This window comes from Elephantulus edwardii, unplaced genomic scaffold, assembly GCF_000299155.1.
Source record: "Elephantulus edwardii isolate Elephantulus edwardi_28Jun2011 unplaced genomic scaffold, EleEdw1.0 scaffold00048, whole genome shotgun sequence".
In the NCBI taxonomy this organism is placed as follows: Eukaryota; Metazoa; Chordata; class Mammalia; order Macroscelidea; family Macroscelididae; genus Elephantulus; species Elephantulus edwardii.
In genome coordinates this window covers 5729109-5750566 of record NW_006399798.1, presented here as the reverse complement: position 1 = coordinate 5750566, position 21458 = coordinate 5729109, and the positions used below count along the sequence as shown (strand labels likewise).

The following is a 21458-nucleotide window of genomic DNA, read 5'->3' as shown; positions in this document are numbered from 1 at the left end:
TCCCTCCTTCCTCGGCAGAGCATCTGGTGGATTCGAACCGTGCGCCTCTGGGATTGCAGTGCAGCTTCTTGCCACTAGGCCACCAGAGCTCCCCTCACAGTGCACTTCTTGTTCCAGATTGTTCTTATACATGTAAAGCCTAATCATATATTCCTTTTGGATGGTTATTCTGTTCAAAGGCAGTGTTCATTATCTATCCACTCTTTTCCCATTCTCTCCCTAATCCCCTCCCTTGTCTGTCCTATGTTATAATAATATTATGCAGTATTTGTTCTTTTGTGACTTAACCATCTCACTCAGTGTAGTGTCCTCCAGGCTCCCCCACATTTTGTAATATTTTACAAGTTCACTGTTTTTCACAGCTGTGTAATATTCCATTGTGTGAATGTACCATAGTTTTTCTGTTCATTCATTTGTTAATGGGCACCTGAGCTGCTTCCTGCTCTTTGCTTTTGTGACTAATGCGGCAGTAAACATCTGTTTGAGTTGTACTTCATTATCTTTAAGGTAAGTTCCCAGTAGTGGGGTTGCTGGGTCAAATGACATCTTTTTTCCAGCTTTTTGAGAAAGTGCCAGCCAGCCTTCCATAGTGGTTGTACCATTTTATGTTCTCACCAGCAATGAATAAGAATTCCAATCTCGGGGAGCTCTGGTGGCCTAGTGGCAAAAAGCTGCAACTACAATCCCAGAGGCGCATTGTTCGAATTCATCAGATGTTCTGCCACGGAAGGAGGGGCAATCTCCTCCTGTACCAGTCAGATCTGATTTGACGATACACACACACACACACACACACACACACACACACACACACACACAAAAATAAAAAAAGAATTCCGATCTCTCCACAACCTTGCCAACATTTGTTGTTTGCCTGTTTAACTTTCCCCCTCCTTTTCAGTACCAGCAAAAGTAGCAATTTTGATTCTATTTCCCAAGCCCCTAATTTTTTTTTTTTCCTTTTTGGAGGCCATTTCATTATTACATTTTTTTTTTCGTTCTTGTTGTGTATATCAAATCAGATCTGACTGGCACAGGAGGAAATTTCCCCTCCTTCTCCAGTGGAGCACCAGTGGATTCAAACTGTGTACCTTCAAGATTGCAGCACAGCTCCTTGCCACTAGGCCACCAGAGTTCCCCCTAATTTCTTATAAAACCCCACACTCACATGAGTCTGGAGCTATCATATCGAATCCCGCTTCTGACACCATCTGTATAAAGAGCAGGATACATGAGGATGGCCATATCTGACCTCTGTCAACTTCACAAAGGGGAATGGTCCCCGTCTATAGCATCAACAACATAAAACCAATTTCCATGTGGTCAGACATGTGCCCCCTGCTCCCGTACCACTTTCTACTCACACCTCAACACCAATCTTACTGCTTTACTGTGTCACAGACCGCACAGAACCATATTCAGAAAGTTGAAAGATTATGATTCAAGTTAATAAATTCAGTCAGCATAGCTTCTAAAATGTGTTTGCAGGCAACTCAGCCTTGAGCCTTGAAGATTAAGGCCAGTGTTAGAAAGTTCTCAATCCTGCTAAAACTGGCTTTTCCCTCCCACCCCCAAGTTGTCCAACAGTCTTTGGCTAAAGCTCTTAGCTTAGCTCTGGTTTTGTCTGGGGAGGGGTAGTCGTAGCCAGTAGCATTCCTAAGGTAACTCCATCCCATGTTGGTTCTCTGGTTTGGTATGACTGCTGCTGCCACAGGTACAGGTGTAGGTGGCACAAGAATTTCTGGGCCCAAAAGACTTGTTACTTCTCCACTGGTGGAGAAGGTCTCCTTCTGATGCTGGATCACTCAATTTAATGGTGAAATCAGCCAGTCCCTTTGTGGATTGATGAGACTAGCCATATTCCTGCCCATTCCCATGGCAAAATCAAATTCAGTGACTCGGAAAGTCATGTTCAAGTTTCTTTTGATCATTTGAAACTCCATACATTGATTAATATAATTGATTCATTATAATAGCTAATCAAACCCCTGTTTTGTACGTCATTTTATTTAAAATATGTTTTATTCTTTTCAGTGAGAGTTAACAGAGCAGAGTGGCTTTCCATTCAGCAGTTCATGCATTCTGTGATTTGTGACATCAGTTACAGGCCCCACCTTGGGTCAGCTCTCCTCCCACTTCCTGCCTGTTTCCATCTGTTTTTCTACCCTTCTTGCCTTTTGAGCTTTGTCCTTGGGCAAATGCTGCCTCTGATTTATTATTGATGTTTGTTCTAAGGATTGGATTCCTCTCTGATGTTATTAATCACCTTATAGGCTAGTTTATTGTTTAACTGAAACTTGAGTCACAATGTGATCTCAGTTCCGTAAAGGACATTGTGTTAAGGGTTGCACCAGTCTCAGAACAGCAAGCTTTTGTTCCACATTTTTCTCCCACTCTGATCAGAGACTGTCTATTGTGGTCCCTTAGAGAGTGGTCAGCCGTGGTAGCAGGGCATTGTCTACTTCTTCTGGTCTCAGAGTCATGGAGACTGAAGGTCATTTGGGTCATTAGTCCTTTGGACTAATAGTGTGTTGTCAAGTGAGAAACAACTCATAGCTGACCCTCTAGTGGGTTTTCAGAGGCAGTAAGTTGCATGGGAAGAGACGGCTTGTCTTTCTCCTTGGGGCAGCTGGTGGATTTGAACCTTGGATCCTTTGGGCTGGCAGCATAACGCCTTACCACTAAGCCGAGTCTTTGATTCCCTTCACACTTCTTTTTTCAGTAACAGGGAGAGACTAATAACTGCACCTTAGATGAGCTCTTGCGAACTGTCAAAACCACCGCTGCCGCTCACCAGAGTAGGATGCAGAGCATTGTCTTTGTGGACAATATTATGCAAATTGACTTTGATGTCCTTCTGGACTGTGTGGGTCCAGGCCTAACTCCTCATTCCTTCAAAGGTTTATTTATGGCTAAGGAGTTGTCATAATTTTGCTCTATTTGCTTTGCTATATTCATGGATCTATTTACAACAGATACAGATATATATGCAGAAATATCATCTACCAAACTCATGTGCTTGTGGGCATGGTCTCCTAAGCCTGCTCACGTGTTCACCTTGCCCGTCTGCCTGTGTTGTCACTGATGATACGGGCCTGATTATGTAATGGTCATAATCTTTATTGCATGTAACTGCCGTGACCTCTCATGCTTACCTTTTCCATAGTGATATTTTGTTGATCGCTCATTTTCTGTACATTGTCCTTCCCTTCCCCCAATTTCCTGTGTGTCTTATATCTAGTTAATGATTTTTTTCCTTCTTTTCTATTTCTGGTAACTGTCAAAGAATGTTCTTTTAAAAAATTTTTTTTAAATTAATCTTAATGACAGTTTACAGAGACTTAGGGTTTCCAGTCATTCATTGTTGCGCTTTTCTCCCTGCCCACCCTCTCCCCACCATTCACTCTTCTCCTTGTAAAGTAAAAGAAAAACTCTTTCATTGTTGTGCAATCCCCCCCCCCAGGTTCACTCCACTGTGCAGCCTTCGTTCTGGACTCTTGTATGACAATAATGCCCATTCATATATCCCTTTTAAACAGTTCTCCCCAATTTGAGGGTAAACACTAAAAAGAATAAAAACAAACAAACAAATAAAAACAGTTCTCTCCCTCATCTGTTTCAATGCAGTATACATCATTCCTCCCCTCCTTCTCTGTCTTCCCTCAACCCCGATATCAGTCCCATTTTACAACAGTGGCCCTGTGCAATATTTGTCCTTTGGTGACCGAGATACTTCACTCAGCATAATGTCCTCCAGGATCACCCATTTTGCATAATATTTCATTAGTTCCTTGTTTTTCAATGCAGCATAGTATTCCATTGTGTGAATATACCAAAGCTTCTCTATCCATTCGTTTGTTGATGGGCACTTGGGTTGTTTCCAGCTCTTTGCTATTGCGAACAAAGCCACAATAAATGTTTTTAACTTTTTTATAGGAGTGAACTCTTAGAATTATTTGTCCTTTCCCCCCACCCGCCCCTTTTATTTCTGTGTGCTGTTGGATCAGGTCCAGGTGGCACAGGAGGAGGTTGCCTCTCCTTCTCCAGAGAAGCGTCTGATGCATTAGAACCATATGCCTTCGGGATTGCAGTGCAGCTTCTTGCCATGAGGCCACCAGAGCTCCCATATCTGTCCTTTTGTGACTGATTTATGTCACTCAGAATAGTATCTTCCAGGTTCATCTACCTTGTGAAATGTTTCTTGGATTCTTCACTGTTTTTTAATGTTGCAAGTTATTCCACTGTATGTATCATAATTTATCTGCTGATGGGCACGTAGATTGTTCCCATCGCCTTGTTGCTGCAGGTAATGCTGCAGTTAACATGAGTGGGTGTTTATCTTTTCATGCCGCAGCTCTCCTTTCCTTAGGATATATATCTAGTAGTGGCATTTCCAGATCAAATGGTATTTCTGTTTCCAGTTTTTAAAGGAGGCCTAATACCGTTTCCACAGTGGTTGCACCAGTCCCACCAGCAGTGTGTAAGAGTGCTAATCTCTCCATTTCCTCACTAGTATTTGTTTTCTGCCTTACTGAACTTTGCTGGTTTTGAGGTGAGAGCCCATTGCTTTGAGACTAATGCTTGCATTTTTCCGTGTGGATATTGGCTACTTAATGTTATGAAGACATTTATGACCTCTGCTCATTTTAGAATTGGTATGCCATCACTTTTAATTTGCATTTCTTTTTATTTATTCCAACTACTATTTTAATTGTGATTTGAATGAAAATTAATAAAGCATGCTGGTTCTATACATTTTTTATAACATTATTTATAATACTCGCAATGTATTTACACTTTTCCTACTTCTTCCCTCTGGTAATTCTCATTTTCATGAATCCTTCTATCCTATTCGTTTTTGCTTTCTGGGCTTTGTTCTTGGGCATTTACTGCTCTTCTGTCCCTCTAGAGTTGGCTGTTTTAAGGAGTGACTACTTCCTTGCTGGACTGCTAAAAGAATAAACAAATGTATCTTAGAGGAAGTGCAACCAGGGTGCTCCTTAGAGGCAAGGATGGTAAAACTCGACCTCACAGACTTTGGATGTGTTATTGGGAGGGGCTAGTACTTGGAAAAAGACATCATACAGGGAGCTCTGGTGGCCTAGTGGCAAGAAGCTGAACTGCAATCCCAGAGGTACATGGTTCAAACCCACCAGCTGCTCTGCTAGAGGAGGGGCAATCTCGTCCTGTACCAGGCAGTTCCGATTTGATGGTTGTTGTTATGTGCCATCGAGTCGTTTGCGACTCACAGTGACCCTGTGTACAAGAGCCCTAAACACCGTTCTGTCCTGTGCCAACCTCGCTGTCTCACACACACTCATTCCCACCGCTCTACTCACAGAATCGATCCATCTCATCGAGGGTCTTCCTCTCCTGTGCCGGCCCCTTCACTCTCCCAAACATGATGTCCCTCTTTAAGGACCAGTCCCTCCTTGCACCATGCCCAAAGTATGTCAGACGAGGCTTCAGAATCCTTGACTCCAAGGAGCAGTCCAGCTTCACCCTCTCCAGGGCAAACCTGTTTCTTCGCCTAGCAGTCCATGGTATATTCAACACTCTTCTCCAGCACCACAGCTCAAAGTCATCAATTCTCTTTCTATCAACCCTATTTACTGTCCAACTCTCTGATGCATAGCACATAATTGTGAAGACTATAGCCCGGATCAGATGCATCTTAGTCTCTAGCCTGACGTTGTTGCTCTTCAGTACTCTTGAGAGGTCCCTCACAGGCAACATTCCCAGTGCAATTCGTCTCCTGATTTTCTGGCTGCTGTTACCATGAGTACACACACAAAAAATAACTTAAAAAATAAAAAAAAAAAAGACAATGCTTGGGAAGGTGGAATGTCAGTGAAAAAGAGTAAGACTCTCAACAAGATGGACTAACACGGTGACTGAAACCATGAGTGTGTCAGAGAACTCAGAGATGCTGAGAGTGGTACAGCCCAGGGAAGGGTTCGGATCCTTTGTCGGCATGGTTGCTAAGAGTCTTAGGTAAGTCAACAGCACCTATCAATTTCCCTGGTCATCTTGTAATCTTGTCTGATATGAGTTTAGCTGAGGGTGTGAGCTTTGTTCTAGATTCAAAGGGTAACTAAGGGCCCCAGTCTCTCCAAGTCCACCAATTCCTATTGGACCAGTTAAGCCGGGCCCAGCTTCTTATGTTTTGTAGTTTTGTTCCACATTTCCTCCTACTTTATCCAGGATTTTTTTAAAATTGTGTGTGTGTGTGTGTGTGTGTGTGTGTGTGTGTGTGTGTGTGTACTGTCAAATTGGATCTGATTGGTACAGGAGGAGATTGCCAGTCCTCCAGCAGAGCATCTGGTGGATTTGAACCACATATCTCCTGGATTGCAGTGCAGCTTCTTGCTACCAGGCCACCAGAGCTCCCTTTTTATCCAGGGTTTTTATTGACATCATCACCTTTGATAGATAGGTGTTATTTCTTTGTGTAGAGATACCATAATTCATTTAGCCATTCTTTTATTGATTCTTGATTTTTAAAAATCAGTGTAATTCAGTTGGAAAGAATAGTCAGGTCGACAAACGGAGCTGAACTATTACATATTCTTTTAGTATTGGGGGAGAAAACTTTGATCCCTGTCTCATACTAAATCAGAAAAATTTTAACATAGTCACAGCTGTATGTAGAATTAAAGGCTATAAGATAAAATCTTAATAGCCTTTGTTGTTGTTATGTGCTGTCGAGTCGCTTGCGACTCATAGCCACCCTATGTACAACAGCCCTAAACTCCGCTCTGTCCTGTGTCAATCGCACTGTCTCTGACACTCCCATCCCAATTATCCCAGTCACTGAATCAATCCCCCTCATAGAGGGCCTTCCCCTCCTGCGCTGTCCCTCCACCCTCCCAAGCATGATGTCCCTCTCCAAGGACCGGTCTCTCCTCACAACATGTCCAAAGTATGTTAGACGGAGCCTCAGAATCCTTGCCTCCAAGGAGCCACCCGGTTTAACCCTTTCCAGGACAAATCTGTTTGTTTTCCTAGCAGTCCATGGTATTCTCAATACTCTTCTCCAGCACCACAGCTCAAAGGCATCAATTCTCCTTCTATCCTCCTTGGTCATTGTCCAACTCTCTGATGCATAACAAGTGATTGCGAAGACCATGGCCTGTATCAGATGCACCTTAGTCTCCAGAGAGACACCATTGCTCTTCAGTACTTTGGAGAGGTCCCTAACAGCAGACTTTCCCATGGCAATGCACCTTTTAATTTCCTGGCTGCTGGTGCCAAGACTGTTGACTGTGGAGCCAAGCAAACTAAAGCTGTGTACAATCTCAATCTCTTCACCATCCATCCTGATGCTGCCAATTGGTCCAGTGGTGAGAATCTTTGTCTTCTTGACATTGAGCCTCAGTCCATACTGTAGGCTGCAGTCCTTGACCCTCTGCAGCAGGTGCTTCAGGTCCTCTTCAGTTTCAGCAAGCAGGGTTGTGTCATCTGCATAATGCAGATTGTTGATAAATTCGTCCACCAATCTTGACCCCACATTTCTCCTCATAGAGCCCAGCCTCCCGGATAATCTGTTCTGCATATAGGTTGTTTCTTAAATAAAGTATAGAAAGCAACAACTATGAAAGAAAAAAAATGGGTAAACTGAATTTCAAAATTTAAAATTTCTACTCATCAAAAGTTATTAAGAAAATTTAAAAGCAAGCCACAAATTAGGAAAAAAAATATTTGACTCATATCTAGAATAAGGAGCTCTGGTGGTGTAGTGTCTCAGATGTCGTCCTCAAGGTCAGCTGTTTGAATCCACCAGCTGCTTCAAGGGAGGAAGATCAGATGTCCCCTCCCATCTTATGACCTCAGGAACCTAATAGAAGGTGGCCAGAAGTAGAAATTGAATCAGAGCCCGTGGAGTTTTTTAAAATACGTATATCCAGAATACACAAGAGTTTAGATACCTCAATCATAAGACCAACAACTTAGTTTTAAAGTGAGCAAAAGTCAACACTCTTGGTAACAGCAGCCAGGAAATAAGAGACGAATTGCACTGGGAAAGTCAGCTGTGAGGAACCTTTCAAGAGTACTGAAGTTCAGCGACGGCAGGCTGGAGACTAAGGTGCGCCTGATCCGGGCTATAGTCTTTGCAGTTACATGCTATGATCAGAGAGTTGGACAGTGACTAGGGATGATAGAAGGAGAATTTATGACTTTGAGCTGTGATGCTGGAGAAGAGAATGCTGAAGAATATACCATGGACTGCTAGGAAAACAAACAGGTTTGCCCTGGAGAGGATGAAGCTGGACTGCTCCTTGGAGTCAAGGATTCTGAAACCTCGTCTGACATACTTTGGGCATGGTGCAAGGAGGGACTGGTCCTTGGAGAGGGACATCATGTTTGGGAGAGTGGAGGGATGACTCAGGAGAGGAAGACCCTCAATGAGATGGATCGATTCTGTGAGTAGAGCGGTGGGAATGAGGGTTTGAGACGGCGAGGTTGGCACAGGACAGAACGACGTTGAGGGCTTTTGTACACAGGGTCGGGTCGCCATGGGTCGCAGACGACACAATGGCACATAACAACAACAACAACAAAAGATTTGAACAGACATTACCATGAAAAATGTACAAGTGACAAACATGAAAATAAGTTCAGCATCATTACTTGTTGTTGCTGTTGTTGTTGTGTGTTGAGTCAGAACCTACCCAAAGGTAGGTCTAGCGTTTTTTCAGGACCGATCAGTCGCTCCGGAGGAGACTGCGTGTCCTTCCTCAGCAGAAGGACGTGTGCCTTTGGGATTGCAGCACAGCTTCTTACCTCGGCCACCAGAGCTATGTGATTTGGGACCTCATCTGTAGAACAAAAGCCTGCCTCGGTCAGGAAATAGGACTGACTTGTGAGTGGCACCGTGACACCTTCTAGGGTGAAGGGAATCTGCATCTTTTTTTTTTATGTATGTAATTGATTTTCTTTTTTTTATTTTATTTTATTGTTTTTTTGTTAGTGTACCGTCAAATCATATCTGACTGGTACAGGAGGAGATTGTCCCTCCTTTCCCAGCAGAGCATCTGGTGGATTCGAAACATGTGCCTTGGGGATTATAGTTGCAGCTCCTTGCCACTAGGCCACCAGAGCTCCCCCTGATTTTCTTTTTGTGTTGAGAACATATACTGGCTCAGCAATTTCTACACACAGCTCAATGACATTGATTTCATCCTTTAAATTGTGTACTTACTACTCTCACCCTCCTTTCCACGTTTCTTCCCTCACAGTTGATTTTACAAGTTAAACTGAACTTTTTGTTCCATTTTTAAGAAGTTTTCAGGGGATATTTTTTATTTAAGATTTAAAGAGTATCTTCCGTTAGAATTTAAATTCTCTTCCACATTTCCTTCTTTTCAGTCAAGATTCTTCTGTAGACTCTTTCATTAAAGTTTTCCGTAATGGACATGGGTTGGGATAGGGTAGGATAAGAGTGAACACTGAGTGGGAACAGATGAAGGGAAGAACTGTCTGAAGGAATAATTAGGTATTGTGTGTGGGACAACAGTCTGGAACAAGAGGGCATTATAATGTGGACTGGATGAAGGGGAAGGGAGGGCGAGGAGGAAAATGTGCAACAATGAATGAATGGAAACCCAACCTTCCTGTAAATCTTCGTTAAAATAATATTTTTATTTCATTTTATTATTTTGGTGTGTGTGTACCATCAATTTGGACCTGACTGGTACAGGAGGAGATTGTCCCTCCTTCTCCAGCAGAGCATCTGATGGATTCAAAAAAATCATAATTTTGTTTGTTTCCTCCTCTTTTTTATTTATTAATTTTCATGAAAGTTTACAGAGACTTAGGATTTCCAGTCATTCATTGTTGCACTTTTCTCCCTGACCACCCCCTCTCCCCCCAAGTCACTCTTCTCCTTGAAAAGAAAAACTCTTTCATTGTTATGCAGTCCCTACCCCCAAGTTCACTTCGCTATGCAGGAAAAATCCCAATTTAAAAAAAAGAAAAACCCATTCAGTAATGGTAGTCATATTTTCTAGACAAAGGAGACAGTTATTCACCTAGTAATTAGAAATACACTGCACCTTTCTTTGAGTGGTCATTATACACGTCTGTGAGGGTTTGGCCGTGTTCATTGAACCATACGTATCAAGAACAGGGGGGCTTTTTTCTTTTTTTAAAAAAAATTAAAAGTTTTTTAAATTTTACTCTGATCTGTTTACAAAGTTTGAATGCGTTGTTTTTCACGAACACATACTTTTTATTGCATGTATTTTATATCACAACAGTGGACTGGAAGTGATTTCTGATTTGTGACTGCAGTTTGTTTCTCTGATCAGAAAATGATTGGCTGGACATTTTCCCAAGCTGCTTCTAGTTCTGTGGTGATTCTCTCTCATGGCATAAGTGACTCTGCTGTCCCTGATTTCCAGGTTGGAGCTCTACGACATGACCCAGTCCAGAGTGACCTTGGGGGCTCTGCGTGGGTCTGAGAAGCACCAGGTCTTGGTCTGTACGGAGCTGGTGGAGCCATTCCAAGCCCAGGTGGGCTCCCTGTATATGGTTCTTGGGGAACTCGATCACCAGAAAGGTAAGTTGGGACCTCTGTTCCCTTTCGCTCTGTGTCCTGAGTTGGGGAAGACTTTCGGGTGACTTGGTTAGGGATGACCTGACTTGCAGTATGTCCCTCGTCCACGAGTTCATGGGAAACAAGCATTCTGCGGAGGGTCTCGGAGTGGACCTGCCATGTGGTCCCACGTCATGAAAGGAGGGGTGATACACAGGTGGTCCCTGGGGGAGGTAGGAAAAGAGGGAGAGAAGAGTCCTTAATGGAGGCCTGTGACAAGCCAGGCCTGAGCTAGCTGGCCACTTAGATCTTCTTGGTGTTATTCTTGTGTAACATCAAGTTGGAACTGACCCAGGTGACCGCTGGTTTTTCAGAGGCTGTAAACCTCATGGGAGGAGAATGCCCGTCCTTCCACACAGCAGCTGGTGCATGCGAACCTCATGTCTTAGCACGACTCCTTACCTCCAGGCCCTCAGAGCCCCCTGAATCTGCATGGTAGTCCTAATGTGAGTCTTACTGCTGATGTTACAGAGAGAAGGAAACCAAGACTCATATTGTTGTTGTTGTTATTGTTGTTGTCGTGTGCTGTCAAGTTGGAACTCACCCACAGCTGACCCTCCGGCGGGTTTACAGAGGTGGTAAATCACGTGGTAGGAGATGGCCCATCCTTCTCCCTCAGAGCAGCTGGTGGATTCGAACCACATGCCTTTGGGATTGCAGCACAGCTTCTTACCACTAGACCTCCAGAGCTCCCTGAGATGGGACAGGAGAGGAGTTTATACTCAGCAGGTAGGAAAAGTAGAGGAGGTAAAAAAAGAATGAAAATGCTTCCTCCTATACGAGAATTCCCGCCAGCTAACATCCTTGTGCATTCAGTCCATTTTCCATTTTTTTTCTTTAGGAGAGTTTTTGAAAAGTTGAAATGGCCAGATTAAAGATTACAAATATGTGTACATTTCTTGATATTCATAATTTGGTTTCTAAAAGACTGAGCAGCTTTTAACTCTGAAACATACCAGCTGAGTGAAATGTAGAGGGGGCAGCAATTAAGTGATATTTACTTTAATTAAATATTATTTCATTTAAAGTTAATCTTTATTCAGGCTTAAACCTTTAAGCCCGCAGAGTCCCGGCCCTCTTAATTGATTTTTGAGAGCTGAGGGTGGGGAGCAGGGAGGGGTAGGGGTGAGTCCAAAGGGCCTTGGCGTGAATAATTCCACTCTGATTGTGAGCCACAGCCGCGTGGCCTCCCAGGTCTACCAGGTCCCTCTGGGGAGGCGGGCTCCTCGGGAACCAGCTGCCCTCATCCTACAGCTTGTAGCCCAATTCCAGGCGCAGAGAGGGGTTGGAGATGAGCAGGCTCCGGAGTGACATTTGAAGGTTTTTATAAGAAGAAAAAACCTTTAACATGGAAATTCAGGCCAAATGATTTTCTTTTTTTAATGTTTTCACACAAGCATAGGCAAACGTTGGGAGGATGATACAGAAAGAGTCCGGAGACCATCCCCCAATTCAGCTGTGCTCTTCACCCTAATGACGCATACAACCCTTAGTTAGGGATTTTGCTAGTATATTTTTTTAGCTTTTACTTTCCTTTTTTATATTTTCTAGTGTATTTTTTCCCTTTAACCAATGCCTAAGATATTTATTTTTATACATTCCATTTCCATTTTTTTTGGTAAATACTTTTTTTTTAATATTTTTTTTAGTAATTTAAATGAAAGTTCGCAGACTTAGGGTTTCCAGCATTCATTGTTGCACTTTTCTCCCTATCCACTCCCTCCCCCCAAATTTTCTAGTGTATTTTAGAGAAATCTAAGATGTCTTCTGTGCGTGTGGTTTTGACTCCTCAGTTCCTCGCCTGGTGTGCCTGTACCGTGACCCTGTTGTCATCCTCACACCCAACAAAATTAATAACCAAATTAAGAGCAATTCCGTAACATTCTGATTCCTCCATTCTAGTAATTTCTAACGGTTCTGCCTTCCTTAAAAAAGAGCTCCTTGTTGGCGAGGGGAACCTCCTCAGGGCTGCACCTCCATCCAGCAGGTTTGGGGGGCTGTACCTCACGTGGTGAAATGACCCATCTTTCTCCCAAGGAGCCGCTGGCAGATTTGAACCCAGAGCGGCACTGCCTCTGTGTCAGCACAGCTCTCTGAGGACGAGGCGACTAGAATGAACCCAGACCGGGGCCGTTTGTCCTGTAGAACTTTTTAGAAGCCGGAATCGCCTGAGAGTTTTTGTGGTCGCTCCTCTCCCCTTGTTATTTCGACACGGTGCTTTGAACATCATCATCCTTGCCATCAGCTGTCGTCAGGATGGCCTGCCTTGTGGTGACCTGCCTTGTGGTGACCTCCTGTACAGTGGACCTAACTCTGCCCAGCCCTGGGCCGTGCCCACAGGCAGCTGGGGACTGGACCATTCTGACTCATACAGCTTCCTTTTTTAAAGAATATGTTACTGTGTTTTCACTGGAAGTTTCCATTTCTCCTGAATGTAATTCATCTTTCTAGTAGGGACTGTCTCTCGGGGACACTGAAGTCATTGAAGAGATGTCATTCTTTTTAGAAGAGCCACGGTTATTAAATGCAGGAAAAGTGATTAAGCTAGAGCCTTGTCACATTAAAAGTGCCTGAATGTCGTGGATCCAGGGAAGGAGCCCTAACAGCACTAAAATCTCTGGGTGAAAGGCTGATGGGGGTTCAGGTAGAGGAGGGCTCTCCACCCTCTCTGACCTGTTTGGTCATGCCCAACATTGCACACCGTGGACAGCAGGTGCTTCTGCCTCAGTGCACCAGAAAGTGCTCTGGCCCCAGAATTAAGGCCGAACCTAACTGAGCCTCAGAAAAACAGCATTCTTAGTCAGCCCAGCCTGGTCTTCTCACCACGACCTACATTTCTCTCATTTAAATAAGCACTTTTCTTAGTTGACTTTCTGAGCTACGCCTACTCCTCATTCCCCACCTGAATGGAAATGGAAGATGGTGAGGTGCAGGGCAGAAGGCAGGCTCCAGGAGGAGCCTGGGCTCTTGTATTTTTTTGTTTCTGGCCCCAAGTCCTGTGGGGAGTGCAGGTCTGTCAGGTGTGGCTCCTGGACACTTCTGAGGACAGATGGCAGGCCCCTGAAGCCACCTTTCTCGATTTTTGCATATGGAGCTAGTTAAGACTCAGGAGGTAGATCCCGCCAGCCTGTGATGAAGCTGTCTGGGTTTGCCACCTTTCAGTGCCCTTGGAGCTCAAGAGCTTCCTGTTCAGGGCCTCTGGCCATGGTCTTGACCTTGCCCCACCTCTGTGCACAGGCCCTCCCACAGTGCCCACGAGCCACACTGTAGGGGACAGGAGAACAGTTCCCACCATAAATCTCCCAGCTCCATGTCCCCTGCCCAAGCTGTCTCCAGCCCTCTCTCTGGATCCATTGCATCTTTCAAGCCTCCTTGTTATGCTCTCGCCTTCTCTGGAACTTTCCTGAAACCTGGCTGTCCCCCAGCACAGCTCTTGTCTCCCAGCCTCCCATGTGGAACCTGTTGGGCTTCCCAAGCTTCACACAAGTCCAGCAGCCAGAGGCGGGGTTCCGAGGCCTGCTGGCTCCTCTGGTTTTCATTGAAACCTTTCCCCTCCGAGGCCGAGGCCGACCAGTTTGCCGAGGCACCTCTGCCCCACTTCCTCCTCACCCTCCCTCACTCTCGCCACACCTTGACTCTTGTCTTCCCCACAGCTGCCCCACCTCTGATACTTGACACACAGCGCTCCAGGCTTCTGTCCTTCTGCCCTCGCTGTCCCCAGAAATCTTCCTTCAGCCTGACCTGCACCTTGTGAACTTTGGCCTGACCTCTCAGTTCTCCCATCAGCTTCACTCTTGCTCACTCTCCTTGGGAATTCCTGAGCATTTCTCCAGGACAGCAGAGTTACTCTCTGGGTTTCCAAGGCTGTGCTCCTTTCAGAGACAGGCTGCCGTGTCCTTCTCCCAAGCTTTGACCACTGCGCCACCAGGACTCCTCTTGGGAGCTCAGATCCCAGAAGTCGTTGTGCTCAGACTCCGTGGGGCTTTTTGAGTGTTCTCCATTTGCTGGTCCAGGTGAACTCAGAGAGGGTGGAGGCTGGGCTTGAACCGGGCAGAAGTGAGGGAAGGAAGCGCCAGGAGCAAGGGAAAAAGACCTTCCCACCCCAGGAAAGTGGTTCAGACAGTGACACATCCCAGCCGCACAGCAGGGAAGTGAGCATGCAATGCACTCAAGCCTCTTTTGTCTTAAAACAACTGCTGTGACCTTGGCTTTGCCTTTCAGATGTTGGGGCTGTGGTGAAGGCCCGGGTGCTGACATGCGTGGAGGGGATGAATCTCCCTTTGCTGGAACAAGCGATCCAAGAACAGAGGACGTACCAGCAACAGAGGGACAGTGGCCAATAGAAGATGACAGTGCCATCCCCTTCCCATCACCTGCTCCTGAGTCCAGACCCGCAGGAGATGCCCGGAGAACTTGAACTCTTCCCACACTGATGGCTTTAAAAAAAAAAAAAAAAAAAAATATATATATATATATATATAGGTTTATTTACAAAGTTCATATGCATCGTGATTCACACTATTCTTCATTCACATTGTATTTCATACAATCATTCCCGTTCATTATGTTGTCGTGGTGGGTTCCCCCCCACCAATATCCAAAGCATTACTGATCTGGGAGGACAGAGAGGGGGTGTTTCCCCCCATTCATTGTTTTATAAAATTCTTTACCATTGGACTATGCCGACCATTACTCTGTCTTTTCAGGTCTCCACTGGGTCTGTCCCATTTCTTTCACCCCCTCCCTCCAGCCACCAAATTGTGCAACTCTGTCATTTCGCCCCCACCCATCCTCCGCCTTCTGCTCCCAACCCTTTCCCTCTTGGATCTTCATACATGTTTTACTAGTTATCCTTCTATTTTTACAATAATGATCTTTTTTTTCAAGTTTTTGGGTTTTTTCCCTTTTTTAAATTGAGATTTTATTATAAGTTTATAAAGAACTTGGATTTCCATTTATTCATATTGTACAATCATGGTCTTCTGCAGTATTTGTCCTTACGAGACTGAGTTAGTTCACGCAGCAGAATGCTCTCCAGTCTCTCCCAGGTTATGTCCTTATTTTTCTGAATCGTGGCTCTTGGAGCCTTTTGACTGGGCCTCAGAGTGGAGACAAGACTTGCTAACTTGGACCTTTCCTGCACCTGGGATTTCACCAGCAGTGAGAGCCCCAAACCAGGTGCCAAAGCCTGGCCCCCTGTCCGCAGAGGCGGAGCTCTGGGGACAGGGGCCCCCTGCACCCTGGCCCTGGTGTGGACCATGGAGAGTTCCAGAAGGGAACGCCCAGCAGGCGGCGTGCTGGCTGCACGTGTGCACGTGGTGCAGCGCCGGGGAGGGGCCAGCAGGGGGAGTCAGGGACACGCCCTGCCCGGGAGATACTCGTGGACGCCGGGCTTCTGGTGAGTTCAGGGCTGGAGGTCAGGAGGGGGCGTCGGGGGCAGAGGGCCCGGGTGGGGGCCCAGGATTCAGGGGACTCGTCCCCACTGGCCTCACGGGTGGCCGCGCGGCACCACCGGCTGGCTTAGTCCTGGGTCCTGACTGCAGCCCAGGACAGGAGGGTGGCTCCGGAACCCGTTCTCCAAGCCCTGACCTCTGCCCCTAGCTGTCCGCAGGGACCCCTGGGCAGCCCCTCTTGGCAGCCTCCCTGGACCCCAGAGGCTGGGCTTGGCCGCAGAGGGAAGGAGCGCTGAGCGAGGGAAGTTTGGACCCTCGTGCGCACCGTAGAGCGCGTGTGCAGCAGCCTCGCAGGCCCCCCGGGTACAGAGCACGAGGACGAGGGTTCCGGCCTGCACGGGGCCGTGGGCTGGGGGCAGCCTGAGTGGGGAGCAGGTGCTGGATGTGGGGGCCCGGGGTGCTGGGCGTGGGAGGGCGAACGCCTGCGCACCGTCTCTTTTCCTGGGCAGCTCTGCGGTCATGGATGGGTTCCAGAAGGTGGAGAAGATCGGAGAGGGTACCTATGGAGTGGTGTACAAGGCCAAGAACAAGGAGACGGGGCAGCTCGTGGCCCTCAAGAAGATCAGGCTGGACTTGTGAGTGCTGGGCGGGCCCTGGAGGGAGCCCTGGCTGTCCAGGGCTTAAGTAATTCATCTGCTAGACCAGAAGGTGGGCAGTTCGAACCCACAGCCTCTCCGAGGGAAGGACGCTGCTTCTTTAAGATGGAAGCCCCATGGGCAGTTCCAACCTGTCCAACAGGGTCACTGTGGGTTGGAACCAGCATGACATGGGTGGCGTGGAGGTGGCTCCCAGACGCTGGACCTGCAGCTGCCCCGCCCCTTCCCTCAAGAGTGTTACCACCAGCTCCTTTTCCTGGTGGTGTTGGGCAGGCACAGAAGTGGCTTCATCCCCCCTCGGCCCCTCTCACTGCCCCTTCCCTGGCAGTGCCTGGGCCTTGCCCCTGGGCCCTGCTCTGAGAGTGACAGTCACCAAGGAGCCCAAGTCCCCTTTGTGAGAATGGATCACATAGAGTGACACCCTTCAACCCCTCACCACTCCTCCATGAGCCAGGCTCACTTCTCACCTCCAAAAAATTGCTCCCTCTCCTTGACTCCATGCTCCTTGATGTCCTGTCCTTTCCTGCAGGGAGACCGAGGGTGTCCCAAGCACTGCCATCAGAGAGATCTCTCTGCTCAAGGAACTCAAGCACCCCAACATCGTCAGGTGAGTTAGAATGGAGACCGAGAAGCTGGGACAGGTACCCTGCACCCATCCTGGTCCTGCTGAGAGCCGTGTCCTCACCATGTCTCTCTGCCAGGCTGCTGGACGTGGTGCACAGTGAGAAGAAGCTTTATCTGGTTTTCGAGTTCCTCAGCCAGGACCTGAAGAAGTACATGGACTCCACCCCGGGCTCTGAGCTCCCCTTGCACTTGGTCAAGGTACTGAGGGACTGCTGGCAGGAGGTGGTCACCCCCCTCCTTGGCCAGCCCCCTTTCATCAGCCAGCCCTTTTTTTTTTTTTAACCTGCATTATTCACCATTTATTGCCTGACTTTCCTCCTTACTATTCTCATATTTAAGAAATACATAAGTCAGCTGTTAGGGACCTTTCCGAAGCTCCGAAGAACAATGGTGTGTCTCCGGAGACCAAGGTGCATCTGATACAGGCCATGGTCTTTGCAATCACCTGCCACGCATCAGAGAGTTAGACTATGACCAGGGAGGACAGAAGGAGAACTGATGCCCCTGAGCTGTGATGCTGGAAAAGAGCACCAGGAATACCATGGGCTGCCAGGAAAACAAACAGATCCATCCTAGGGAGGGCCAAACTGGGTGGCTCCTTGGAGGCAAGGATCCTGAGAGCCAGCCCTTTCTTATACTCACTGTTCCAGAACTACCTCTTCCAGCTGCTTCAGGGGGTGAATTTCTGCCACTCCCACCGCGTCATCCACCGAGACCTGAAGCCCCAGAATCTCCTCATCAATGAGTTGGGAGCCATCAAGCTGGCCGACTTTGGGCTGGCTCGAGCCTTTGGGGTGCCTTTGCGCACTTACACCCACGAGGTAACGGCTGGGGTGGAAAGACAGTGGCGGCCAAAGCAATGCCATCCCCACTCGGGGCCTCTGATTGGTGCTGCTCTCTGGTTCCCGTAGGTGGTGACCCTGTGGTATCGTGCCCCCGAGATCCTCCTGGGCAGCAAGTTCTATTCGACAGCTGTGGACGTCTGGAGCATCGGCTGCATCTTCGCAGAGATGGTAGCAAGAGGGACAAAACATGGCCCACAGAGAGGCCACGGGCAGTGTCCTGCTGGGGTGGGCATGGGGCACTCTAATACTCCTAAACCAAAACAAACCCTTGCTATAGCGTTGATGCCAATTCATGGCCCTGTGGATAGAGTAGAATCGCCCCAAAGATTTCCAAGGCTGTAAATCTTCACAGAAGCCGACTGCTATGTTTTCTCCTACAGAACAACTGATGGGTTTGAAATGTTGGCTTTTCAGTTAGCAGAGAGTGCTTAACGATTGTGCCACTAAGATTCCCTGATACTCAAACTCTCATTGCTCTTGAATTTCGAACAAGCTCATCGCTGACCCTCCAGCTGGTTTTCAAAGGCTGTAAATTGCATGGGAGGAGATTTCCCATCTTTCTCCTGTGGAGCAGCTGGTGAATTCGAACTGCTTGCCTTTGCATTGGCAGCTCAACTCCTTACCCATTGGACTACTAGAGCGCAATGCTCCTAGGACAGGTGGATTAAGAGGGTTTGGGGTAGTGCAAGCAAAAGCACCACACTTCTAAGAAAGTCTCCCTAGAGGTACCTCAGAAGAAAGGCCTGGAAATAGCACACCACACAAAACATGCACGTGTATAGAGCACATGCATGCGTAGGGAATATATAGGGAGTTAGTTAGGAAGTTAAAAAACTCATGTGACGTGTGTGTGTAAAAATAAGATAAAGTTCTCTCAAATCAGCCATTGAAATAAATCCACTGGAGCACAGTTCTTTGAACAGACAGAGTGGTTCAGAGTCCAAGTTCACTCACAGGCATCAGGTTTTAAGAGGGGTTTGGGGCTGCCTACAGGACTGAGGAAGTGGGCTCTGCCCCAAGAAAAGCCAGAGTTGTTGGTGCCGCCCTAGGGAAGCAGGTGCGGGTTTGCCCTGCGCTGGCTGCTTCCCTGGTGCTGGGCTCACTGATGAGGCTGCGGTCCACACTCCTCTCGTTCCAGGTAACTCGCAGAGCTCTGTTTCCGGGTGACTCTGAGATTGACCAGCTCTTTCGTATTTTTCGGACCCTGGGGACACCCAGTGAAGCCACATGGCCAGGAGTCACTCAGCTGCCTGATTATAAGGGCAGCTTCCCCAAGTGGACTGGGAAGAGGCTGGAGGAGATCGTGCCCAGCCTGGAGCCGGAGGGCAAGGACCTGCTCATGGTAGGTGGCGGCAAAGCCTTCCCGTCTGCCCTTTGCCCTCTTACGTAACCTGACTCTTGTAAGTCTGAGCTAATCATTTTTCTGACCCTTGTACAGTTGGTTTGTCGCTGAGTGTGTTCCCTAGTTAACCTCTCCCTCCCATGAGTCCAGTGTTCAGGCCACTTAGAGAACGCCTTTCCCCGAGTTAGCTTTGCCTCTTTGGAAACTCTACACACTCTCTTACAAATGTACAGAAAAGATGTTAATCTTTAAAAAAAAGTTCAGGTCTTTCATGCACAGCTTACTCTGAGTCATATTCTGCTCTACAACACTTAACCAATGCTAAATGAGACTAGTTTTGTTATATTTCAACGTGGTTTCATCTGTCAACATAACTGTTGTTGTTAAGTGCTGTCAAGTTGTAGGCAACTCATAGCGACCCTCTGAATGAAAGTCCTCAACACTTGCGTGCCTTTCATCCTCTCTCCAGGCTCGTAGGGTTTCCAGAGGCAAGCTATTACGGAAGTGGATGCCGCTCCTGCTTCCAAGCTTGTTTTAACCAGTTATGTTATTCCTTGGAGGAACATTCCTCCACTTTGCACATCAGTCTTTGTCAAGGTGCTGTATGAAGTAACCTGGGTTTGCGGTGATGCTGAACTTTGTGCAGTTGGGGTATCAGATACCAGAAGGGTTTCCCAATGTGGACAGTGTCTAATGGGGCTCCCAGTTGTAAAACAGGTTTGGAAGCAGGAGTGGCATCCAGTTCCTAAACCACATGTCTCTGGAAACTGTGAACTTGGAGAAACAAAGATAGATGTGGAAAGGCATTAGGTCATTTGTTCATGGAGTCACTGTGAGTTGACCTCGACTCCATGGCCGTCAACAGCAGGCTTTGCGTGTGCCCTGGGAGACTCGCCTGCTGCTTTTGCCTCTTGCGCCCCGGACCCTTCGTGGGCCCATCTGTGCTGTCTGCTTTCGGGAGGTCACCTGGCTGCTCTCGCGTCGGTTCCGCCCGTGACGGTGTCTCTTCACATGATCCTGTGCACAGCTGGGTTGACCGTCCCTGCTGCTCGCCCCACTGTGGCCTCCTGGGCTACACACTCAGGAGGCATCTGGCAGAGCCACCAGTTAATGCACACGCCGCCACCTCCAAAGCTCCATTATCTCAGGGCTCTGCTGTTGGCTCTGGGGAAGCAGGCCGAGCTCGCATAGCCAGGCTGCGTCCATCCTCCCAGAAGGCCATGCGGATCTGGTGACTCAGGGCCACTCGGGTGTCCCACCAAGGCTCCAAGCACTCGTCCTGGGGACCTGCCTCCTGGCTGGATTGAGAGAATCCAGCACAAAAGCCCTAGTGGTGCACCGGTGAAGCGCTTTGAATCCCCCAGCCACTCTTAAGGAAGTCTCTGAAAGTCACAGCCTTGGACTCCTAGGACAGTCCTGTCCTGCAGTGTCCCTTGAGTTGGCCCAGAGCCAGAGGGCCGGTTGTGGCAGAATCTCTGAGAACCGAGGCATTTCCATCACCCCAGAGGGTTTCCTAACCACGCACCCAGTCCCTGTGATGGGCGCACAGGGAGACATCTGCTTAGCTAACAATAGACTGGGGTCTGGAACCTTCTTCACCAAGGAACAGGAAGATGATTCAACATCAGTGGCACCATTCAGACTGGAACCAGAACTGACTCTTGGTCCAGCTCTGAGTGCCCAGCACTCTGGAGGTGGGCAGTGGGAGCTCTGTGCAGCTGTGGGTCTCAGGGTCCCTCCCTGTGGGGCCTGGGAGTGTGACACTTCCCCCTGTCCTGACCGGACTCGGGTCTCATCTCCTTCCTCCTCCTCCCTCCACAGCAACTCCTGCAGTACGATCCCAGCCGGAGGATCTCGGCCAAGGCGGCCCTCGCCCACCCCTACTTCTCCTCCACCGAGCCCTCCCCGGCCTCCCGCCAGTGTTTGCTGGAACACTTTTGCCGTTGAGAACTCGGGGCCCACCACCGACCGTGCTCTCTTGGGCTTCTGCCTACCCACTCC

General features: G+C 47.7%; 2 protein-coding genes across 2 annotated transcripts in view; both read left to right on the top strand.

Moving 5' to 3' along the window:
* TEN1 (TEN1 CST complex subunit) overlaps positions 1-16320 on the top strand; it is a 24335-nt gene extending 8015 nt beyond the window's left edge. Inside the window, exons 2-5 of the mRNA XM_006886365.1 lie at positions 10404-10561; positions 14819-14929; positions 15804-15995; positions 16199-16320. Of these exons, the coding sequence (XP_006886427.1) occupies positions 10404-10561; positions 14819-14929; positions 15804-15995; positions 16199-16320 (583 nt within the window). The remainder of the gene's footprint in view (positions 1-10403; positions 10562-14818; positions 14930-15803; positions 15996-16198) is intronic.
* Positions 16321-16447: 127 nt separating this feature from the next.
* CDK3 (cyclin-dependent kinase 3) lies at positions 16448-21404 on the top strand. Its single transcript, XM_006886364.1, has 7 exons — positions 16448-16625; positions 17176-17253; positions 17348-17468; positions 17921-18091; positions 18182-18283; positions 19254-19457; positions 21279-21404. Exons 1-7 carry the CDS (start codon positions 16510-16512, stop codon positions 21402-21404), a joined length of 918 nt encoding a protein of 305 aa, XP_006886426.1. The 5' UTR covers positions 16448-16509.
* The last annotated feature ends 54 nt before the right edge of the window (positions 21405-21458 follow it).